A 9,061-nucleotide genomic window follows, 5' to 3' on the forward strand; every position below is an offset into this window, starting at 1 on the left:
TTGTTGCTTGCACGTGCCGGATACTTCTTCCCATTCGCAAGCAATTTATGCTCGTGAGAGTTTGAGACTCTTTTCTCAAATTAAGAATATGTTTGGTTTGAGTTTAATCTCGTCATATTTAAGTTTAGTCACGTAAATGTTTGATTGACTGTTATAATTATAACAAACTACATACTTTATAAGCTTTATGTTTCACATGTCATACACTTATTTTTTCTGACTAAAATTTATTAGATAAATATTTTATAGCAAAGCACGCTTAGCTAAGGTTAGACATGAAAAATATAGTTGCAATCCAAACGGCCTCTAACTTCTAACAAGCCTGGCTATTACTCATCTCTTTCACGCATTGTCCTTCAGATCAGTTTCATTTTGAGCTTGCACATAAGCTGAGTCGACAACACGATTTTTATTCCAACGTTTACACCTTTGCCTTGGTAAAATTCAGATCAAAATTTATGTTCAACATTACGGAAGATACCCTGCAACTTCTGCGCAATCTGAATAACAATACTCCTTAGTTGCTTGTGCAATCCACTACTCGGCAAGGGCAGATACGCAGGGATCATCTCTGTTCAGGGGTGGGCTCCTTAGAGGGTATCATATGCAAAACTCCCCAGCCAGAGTCCACTGCTCCAATTCGCAGCTTCCACGCCTCGCCACCTGAGCTCTGTCGGTGGCGGCCTGGCTGCTTCCGTCCGCCGCTTTGTTTGCTCCACCTCTCCTCGCCTCCATCCAGCCCCAAGTCAAGCGATCCAGTCGCCCTCCGACCTCCCCGTACGGTTCTCGGTGACGGTGTGGCGGCGGCCTCGAGTTCACTCGTTTCTTGGTTGCGTGCGCGGCCGCCGTTCTTCCCTTTCCGTGAGGAGTGAGTGAGTCAGCGGGCGGGGTTTCATCCGAAAAAGCTTGGATTCTTACGAACGCCAAGTTGGTCAGCTCTGAGGAGAAGCTGAGCTGGTTGGGCGTGGAGATTTGGGTTGACTTTGGAGGTGCCGGGCGTAGACGGGTTGGTTCTTGCTCGCTGGTTTCTTGGCTCTGAGGCTACCACCTTGCGGATTTTTCCCGTGAATTAGTGGCCAAGTTCCATCGGGACCTTGCAAAGATTGGATCTTTGGGGCAGGTTGCTCGGTTCTTGCTTGCCTCGTGGCGAACTCTGGGCTCACTCGGAGCTGTTGTTCCTCTTGATTTCTTGCATTATTGGTCGTCTCTTGCTGCGTGACAAGAGAGGCCATCTTTTCCCTCTCAGCTCTGTCTTCTAAGCGGAGGATTGAGCTGATCTAGCTGGGAATCTTGAGGCTGCAGACTTCTTCTTCTTTGCTTGCACAGTGAATGGGTGATCGGTAGATTGGGAGAGAGGAAAGATGGGCAATTGCATGGACACTACGGCCCGGGTGGATCACAGCATGAACAATGCTTCCTGTGAGTGCCTTGATTCTCCCTCTCGAATTCTTTTGCTCTATATTTGTCAGTATTGCCTCTTGTAGTTCTGGATTGGTATGGCTGCTTAAATGAATTTACCCCTTTCGTGCAAGATCAATTTTTTGAGGTCGGAGTACTTGTTCTGGTACTAGCTATTTTTAGTCTAGTTTTTTGTTCTTATGCACCTTCGTTTCTACTTTTGTTCTCTTCCTTACTTCCGTAGGATAAGACATCGAAATAGGGTTATTATGGTAGTAGGTTCACAAAATCAGTACTTCCCCTCATAGGGGGGCACTTCCCCTTCTGATCAGTCCAGACCATTGGTGCTGTGAAAGAGTTTATGAGTACCTACCATACAATTTGCTTGATAGTCATAGTTTTGGTACGAGAAATTAAGTTTGACATCATCATAATCCTTAAACGTTATTGACACCAAGTTCTTATACATGGCTGTTTCTTGTTGAGTGATCAGACCCATCAAAAGTTACCAGCAAGACAAGTTTATCATATGTCCCTTCCACAATTAAGACCAACTCAAGTCGTTCAACTTTGACTCTTTCGTCTATGAGAGATCGAAGTGAGCTTCCTACTCCTCGGACAGAAGGTGAAATCTTGTCATCTTCTAATTTGAAGGCATTCACGTTCAATGATCTAAAAAGTGCAACCAAGAACTTTCGACCAGACAGTCTTCTTGGGGAAGGAGGATTTGGGCATGTCTACAAAGGTTGGATTGATGAACACACTCTTGCTCCTTCAAGACCAGGGAGTGGTATGGTTGTTGCTGTCAAGAAGCTTAAACCAGAAGGTTTCCAAGGACACAAGGAATGGCTGGTAGGTTCAGCACTCTTTCACATATTTTCTACTTTTCCAAGGACATTTGTCATCGTTCCTGATTGTTTAATTTTTCCCTGCTGCAGACAGAAGTTGATTACCTTGGCCAACTTCACCACAAGAATCTTGTTAAGCTCATTGGTTATTGCTCAGATGGTGATAACCGACTTCTGGTGTATGAATTTATGCCCAAGGGAAGTTTGGAAAATCATCTGTTCAGAAGTATGTATTTCATCTCTATGGCTCTGCCTTGTGAACCCCCAGTTTCTTATACCTTATATGGTCATTTAATAATGCTTCTACTTTTTAGGAGGTGCCGATCCTTTGTCATGGGCAATAAGGCTCAAAGTAGCTATTGGAGCTGCTAGGGGCTTGTCATTTTTACATGATGCTGAAAACCAAGTTATATATCGTGATTTCAAGGCATCAAACATTCTCCTCGATTCGGTATGCTGAAATATTAGGCCAACTCTGATTCTCAAGCATGCCTTGTTGAATGCCCCCTTGATCTTGTTTTTTTTTCATTGTTTCAATGCAGGAATTCAACGCAAAACTTTCAGATTTTGGATTGGCAAAAGCTGGTCCAACTGGGGATAAAACTCATGTATCCACACAGGTCATGGGAACTCATGGATATGCAGCTCCAGAGTATATTGCAACAGGTTAAAATACTTTTTTCTCGACATAATTTTGAAAAATTGGGGTAATGTAGTTCTGGTATGTGGCTTCAGCTATTAATAGGAAATGACAATGCCGGGTGCTTGTACCGCATTAGTTGAAACTCACTTAATTATCGTGTTTCCTACCTGAAGCATCTTAGGTAGTCCTGGGTTATAATAAAGGACTATATGTTTAAGCTAAGAAAAATTATTGTGGCGCCCTGCCATTGAATGAGTGTCTTAACATTTTTTTTTTATTTCAACTTGGGGCCACTTGTACTTGTTTTGTTTTGCACTTTATTTCCTGAAGTGCTAGCATTACATTTGATATGTCAGACTAATCCTTTCATGGAGTGAATGGTCCAGTCAACTTTGTTCCTACTAAGTGCAACCCTTGTCATGCTATTCTTGGATTTAGGAAATAATAGAACATAAAGATACTAAGATAGTAAGATACATGGTTATTTCTGGATCTATTCATTCTCATGTTGCTTGAAACTTTGCAGGCCGCCTCTCTGCAAAGGCAGATGTCTACAGTTTCGGGGTGGTGTTGCTTGAATTGCTCACAGGAAGAAGGGCCCTGGACAAATTGAAGCCAGGCATAGAGCAGAGCCTAGTTGACTGGGCCAAACCTCACTTAGGTGATAAGCGCAGGCTGTACCGCATCATGGACACGAAGCTGGGAGGCCAGTATCCGAAAAAGGGTGCCCACGCCATTGCAAACATTGCCTTGCAATGCATCTGCAGCGACGCCAAGTTGCGGCCTCAGATGTCTCAGGTCTTAGGAGAGCTGGAGCAGCTGCAAGATTCCAAACATGGTTCATCGTCACCGCAGGTCGACATAAGGAAGACCTCACACACTGTCCCAAAATCGCCGATGAGAGTGCAGCCTTCACCTCGACGACGCTCACTTGGAGCAGCTTCCCCATTGCCGGGGTATCGCACCGCGCAAGTGCACTAGAAGGGCTACTTAGAAGAGGCCATGTACCTGTAGGTTGCATATTTGTTGTTTAAGCAGTGAGCAGTGTAACCTTTGTTTCCACTGATGTTTCACGACCATGTGTGACACGGGAATGTGACTGTCATCATAAGATAAGTTGTCTTACCAGGCTGAATGAGTGCTCAGTATTGGTCTGTGTCGTTTCTGTTCTGAAATTCACTCATCTGACATCTACCTTCCTTGACCTCTTTCTTTTTTTGCTGGCATGGTGGGAGTGTAGTGCTACACTCCGTGTGACTCCGAGTGTATGATAAAACCTGTAAACCAGACAACGTTCCAGGCTTTTCGGCAGTTCTCAATTCGTCACCTAAGACTGCTTGTTTTAAGATGCATTCGTTGCTTTCCACCGAGCAAAGTACACCTATCTACCTGGCAATTTATTCCCTAAGATTTCATTCCACAAAAGGTTTCAATTTAACTCACCCAAAAATACTCGCAATTGCGAACTTGTGTATGCAATTAGCATCATAGGAGTAAGATGAGTAGGATATCCGTCAGACTATTTCACATGAAAATGGAAAATTCATCATTAAGTTGCACGGTTATCTACAGAAAAATAGATCAATGTTGCTCCAATTCAATGGTGATTCAGATAGTCTTGATTTCGTGTGTAAGTTGCATGCATACATTAAATCTTGTGCAAAAAAAAGGGTGCACGAGGTAACTGGTGCATTCGGCATTTCTGTTTTCATTTCTCAACAATAAACTCGCGAATCTCTATCCCAGTGTGACGGGCACCGCCCTGTTTCCTCACCAAAACTTCATCACCAACTTTCAGTGAAGTCACAGGAATAGCAATTCTTCCACTTGATCCTGCGTCAGACGATGATACAGGCCAGGAATAAGTTGATTGAAAGAGGCACAAAATGAGTCATAGTTGACGTTTATAGTCTAATATTTAAAATTGGTCCATAATGGATTTACCTCTAACAGGCGTGATAAGTGCAACTGTCTCTGCATTTTGTAGGAAAATGCTATATGTATCATCGCCAGAGTTCTCCTGCAGCAAGCCAATAATGCAATGAAATGGCCATTGTCATGAATAAAAACAGTAGACTTATATGCCAAGGAAGACCATTATATGTACCTTTGCTTCTACAAGGATGAGAGGCCTTGATTCAATCTTCACGCGACCCACAATTGCAGTACGCCATAGCCCATTTTGATTGACCACTACGACCTCCTTTCCTGATCGCAACTCTGAGAGGTAGCTAGTCTTGCCCCCAGGGACAGTGACATATGCATGTACAGGACCCTAAAAATGGAAAAGCACAAACTCACAGAGGTATTTGCTGTGTTGCAATACACCAATGACAACAATAGCTTGCTGCCATCTAATCTGTTTTATACTTACTGCATTGACCCTGAAAGGCCTGCTTGCAATGTAGTTTGTCTCCAAGCATTCAGAATGAACAAGGAACATTCCTCTCGCATAGGATCCAACCTGATAAACAAGGTGCCATGTAACTATAGAGGCAGACTTGTGGGTGATAGGAGTCGATAAAATGCCATGTATTAATACCAAGGTAGTAAGGCAGAATGGTAAATCCATGAGGACCCGTCGAACCAGTCCAATGTGGTGATATATTAAAGATATTTCCTAAGTTTCTTTTTTTATGCATAGCAACAGTGAACGAGTGAGAGATATACACAAACCAGAAGGCCTTCACCAGGTCGCATGATGCTGCAAAGATCCACACAAACACGATCACCCATACCAACAACTTCAACCTTTGATACAGTAGCCTTTGTCAACAGTAATTGACTCTTTGCCTCATTCCTTCTGTCAAAATAATCCTGAGTCATTAAAGGGGGGAGGGAAAACAAACATCTGGTAAATTGTAAAATCAGATAAACAATAAGCAGTAGCTAGAAGTAGTCTCTTGTACACTTTATATACATATAATACAGCAATGTATGCAATCTACAGGACCATTATATACTGGCAGGGTTTACAAGTTAAGCATCACAGGAACTTTGAAAACATTAATGATAGAATACCTTGAGCTTAATGATATCATCCATGTCGTCTACTTTAAGTACAACTCCATCAAGCCCTTGCTCCAAGGCCTACAAAATGAGTGTTGGAAACATGAAACAACCTCAGACAAGATAATTGACAACAGTACCTAACAGCATTGTATGCAAGATATGGTGTTATATATTGAAATCTCTGGATAATTACCTCAAGAAAAACTTGAGCCTCCGTTGAGTTTGTTGAAACAGCCAATACAGTTCCTCTACATCCTTGGAAGGCAGCAACTATATTTTCTGCCGGTATGACCTATGAAATTTGGAAAGGAAAATACCCCACTGAATGCCTCTGATGGATAGGGTGGTTTTATGCGGTAACGTTTAGAAGCCACTGGTCAGACAAGTAAAATCGACCAAGCAGATGGCACAGATATTTCATAAAGAATGTGTGTAATGCATAAAAACACTCATTACATGCCTTTGATAGAACATAAACAAACAACCTAGCGTGTAGTATTATGAGGTCTCAACTATGATAACCTATATCACTATGCTAATTCAAACTGCGTGTATCGGTGTATTTGATAAAAATAAATCAAAACTTTGAAATAATTTTCATACTATGGGACAGAGGGGGAAAAAAGAGTAAGTGCCTATGCTGCTATGTTCAACTGTCTAACCTGCCAACCACCTCGAAAGTCTATCACAATGTTCTCTGCTTCGACATTGTCTGGTTGTACAAGTTCAAGCTCTCTGGGTGAAGAGACTTGCAAAATTACAGCAACCTTTTGATTTTCCCCATCAAAAATCTCCGGGCCATCAATAAAGAGAGGATTGATGCGAGCAGTTGCTGAAAAACCAAATGAGCATACCAAGTTATGAACTACTATAATCTAAGAAGTTTGCATGCTCGGACAAGCATATTATCAGACATATGACTCTGTGCTCGGCCTGCACTAATTAAAATAGGAACAAGGCCTGGGCATGCTCTCACTTCTTTTCTTATGTCAAATGATACATGTATTCAGTCTTTGAAACTTAACACAGATCAGCAGCAACACCCATACTAAGGATGACCTCGCATATCAGTTGTCCAACTACAATGGTGGAACCTTTTCTCATTAACTAGTCTTAAAATGGATATAAATTTCAACCATTTATCTTAGTGTTTCAGGCTATCTAAGACGCTCATCTAGTTGTGATGCACCAAACAACATAATATTTGGGGCTTGAAATAAACGAAAGAGTTTTCCTCACATGACCAATCCTTGCCGAGATCTTTAGATCCGAAGAGGAAAGTGCTCCACCCCCTCTCCACGGCCGCCGTCATCACCTGCCGATTCTCGGTCCACACCCAGACGGTCTTCTTGGGCTCCGCCGGCGCAGCAGCAGAAGCGCACATCTTGATGGAAGGTAGACACGAGCACGCTGGCGCTAATGCTGCATGAAAATCCCAGCCCACGGTCAGCTATATACCGGAATAGGGAAATCAACAGCCCTCTATTCCCCCATTTCCCGCGAAGTGACGAAATCAAGAACTGACGGAACACAAGCAACATCTTGACTTTCCAAAATGGAGTTTTTGGCGATGAAACGGATTGGCAAGAATCTGGTACGAGGAAACGCAAGGCGGCGCAGGAACGGGGGATCCGGGGTACCTGCTCTTCGGGGTGCAAGGAAGCAAGCTGGGGCTTTGGCAGAGCCCACGGAGGAAGAAACTGCCATTGGGGTTGTTGAACTGATTTCCTCCTGGTTCTCTCTTTCGCCGTCGTCTTGTTATCCGCTCCGCTGCCTGGGCCTTGCATTCCATGTGCAGTGTAAGCGGCGACCGTGATCCCCAGGTGAGGTGTAGCAGGACTGCAGGAGAGAGAAGCGGAGCGAATTGGGCGTTGGCGGGCTGGTAGTCCACGTTTGATGTGAGAAACGGAGCCCCCCAGCCTGGGCTGGTGCCTACCGCAGAAGCCGACGAGTCGCTGTGGCGCGTGGCCGGGGCCGTCGTCACACACGACGCAGGCCGTGGGTTCAGACCCACGCGGAAGTGCTTCCGAGTGACAACCTGTTTACCGTGGCCCAAACGGACGCCGAGGTGGAGCTGTTCTCTCAAAGGCCCAACAGTATAATGCCACAGTATACAAGAGACATCCAGAGCCAGGCTTGGAAAGAACTTTTTTATTTATATATCAAGTAATTGCAATGTACGGGTTCTTTTTGAAAAATTACAAATCTAGACTCCCGTCATCTGTTCCAATATTTTGAAAAATTGTTTTTTTTATTTTTAAATATGTCGTCTGTTGGATGGACGATCCTGTTCCAACTAGCAACAAGTTTATAAATAAAAAATTTGTGTTTCAATGTTCTCAAAATTCAAAATATTATTGAATTTTTCATGAAAAAATTAAAAAATTATATGGTGTATAGGATGCTATATTCTAGCTCTCTAAATTTTATTTTTAACTCAAAAAATTACTTATGTAATGAGAAAAAACAAATTTTAGGATCCTTGAAATTTGTCTCTTTTTTTATTCTCATTGTACAAATCATATTTTTATCTGAAATTTTTTAAGAGCTAGATGATAGCATCCTCTACATCATATTTTTTTCATAACTATTTAGATATTATTTTAAATTTTAAAAGCATTAAAATGAAATATTTTTATTTTTATTTTTAAACTTGTCGCCCTTCCAACATTTTGTAATTTTTTCAAAACAAATGCATATATTTACAATTTTTAATTTAAAAAATAAAAAATCGTCATAGAACGGTGCATTCGCATGCTATTTTCGGGCACTTATGATCCAGCTTAGACCGAACATGTCATCTGCAATTTGCACTAAAAAAAGGATGGTTTGCTATTCGCCTAGTCAGAAGAAAAATACAGATGAGCAACCTAATACCACAACTAATCTCTGTTCCGTTTGCTAGGCACTTAAAATGCAGGGGGGACGGGTGTTACTTTAACCGATTCCTGACAAGAGCAGATACGTTTTTTTCTTTCCCTCTCGGCGATGATGAAACGTTACTGATCTAATCACAGACACGCGGCTGCACGCAGCCAGTGAAATCCCGTCGCTCTCTTGGTGGTACAAGACAGCCAGTCGTGCATGCCTCTGGCTTTGTTTTCTGTCACCGGGGTGGCACGCGCAACTTCTAGGTGTTCCTCCACACAGTAGTAAAGCA

General features: G+C 42.6%; 2 protein-coding genes across 4 annotated transcripts; one reads left to right on the forward strand and one right to left on the reverse strand.

Moving 5' to 3' along the window:
• The first annotated feature begins 520 nt into the window (after positions 1–520).
• Positions 521–4,024, forward strand: LOC133916828 (probable serine/threonine-protein kinase PBL3). 2 transcript variants are annotated; one of them, XM_062360687.1, is made up of 7 exons: positions 521–1,419; positions 1,892–2,023; positions 2,102–2,250; positions 2,337–2,472; positions 2,561–2,697; positions 2,789–2,912; positions 3,416–4,024. In XM_062360687.1, exons 1-7 carry the CDS (start codon positions 1,362–1,364, stop codon positions 3,868–3,870), a joined length of 1,191 nt encoding a protein of 396 aa, XP_062216671.1. In that variant the 5' UTR covers positions 521–1,361; the 3' UTR covers positions 3,871–4,024. The 2 variants fall into 2 exon arrangements, with proteins under 2 accessions (XP_062216671.1, XP_062216670.1); XM_062360686.1 differs by having other exon boundaries at positions 523–1,419; positions 1,892–2,250.
• Positions 4,025–4,390: 366 nt separating this feature from the next.
• Positions 4,391–7,703, reverse strand: LOC133916830 (uncharacterized). Of its 2 annotated transcripts, none has more exons than XM_062360689.1 (10): positions 7,542–7,703; positions 7,141–7,323; positions 6,564–6,733; positions 6,095–6,193; positions 5,911–5,979; positions 5,560–5,706; positions 5,264–5,353; positions 4,997–5,164; positions 4,834–4,909; positions 4,391–4,722 (listed from the first exon to the last, which is right to left on the reverse strand). In XM_062360689.1, exons 1-10 carry the CDS (start codon positions 7,606–7,608, stop codon positions 4,598–4,600), a joined length of 1,194 nt encoding a protein of 397 aa, XP_062216673.1. In that variant the 5' UTR covers positions 7,609–7,703; the 3' UTR covers positions 4,391–4,597. The 2 variants fall into 2 exon arrangements, with proteins under 2 accessions (XP_062216673.1, XP_062216674.1); XM_062360690.1 differs by having other exon boundaries at positions 5,566–5,706; positions 7,542–7,701.
• Between the last annotated feature and the right edge of the window lie 1,358 nt (positions 7,704–9,061).

The sequence above is a fragment of the Phragmites australis genome, chromosome 4, assembly GCF_958298935.1.
Source record: "Phragmites australis chromosome 4, lpPhrAust1.1, whole genome shotgun sequence".
Classification (NCBI taxonomy): domain Eukaryota; kingdom Viridiplantae; phylum Streptophyta; class Magnoliopsida; order Poales; family Poaceae; genus Phragmites; species Phragmites australis.

What these genes read in the sequence shown, in the direction of transcription:
- LOC133916828 (XM_062360686.1), top strand. Translation starts at nt 1,362, where the DNA reads ATGGGCAATTGCATGGACACTACGGCCCGGGTGGATCACAGCATGAAC. An exon ending in GGAAAATCATCTGTTCAGAA is followed by an intron (nt 2,473 to 2,560) that starts GTATGTATTTCA and finishes TCTACTTTTTAG; the next exon opens with GAGGTGCCGATCCTTTGTCA. An exon ending in TCCAGAGTATATTGCAACAG is followed by an intron (nt 2,913 to 3,415) that starts GTTAAAATACTT and finishes GAAACTTTGCAG; the next exon opens with GCCGCCTCTCTGCAAAGGCA.
- LOC133916830 (XM_062360689.1), bottom strand. Translation starts at nt 7,608, where the DNA reads ATGGCAGTTTCTTCCTCCGTGGGCTCTGCCAAAGCCCCAGCTTGCTTC. An exon ending in CCTTGCACCCCGAAGAGCAG is followed by an intron (nt 7,324 to 7,541) that starts GTACCCCGGATC and finishes ATTTTCATGCAG; the next exon opens with CATTAGCGCCAGCGTGCTCG. An exon ending in GGCCTTTCAGGGTCAATGCA is followed by an intron (nt 5,165 to 5,263) that starts GTAAGTATAAAA and finishes TTCCATTTTTAG; the next exon opens with GGTCCTGTACATGCATATGT.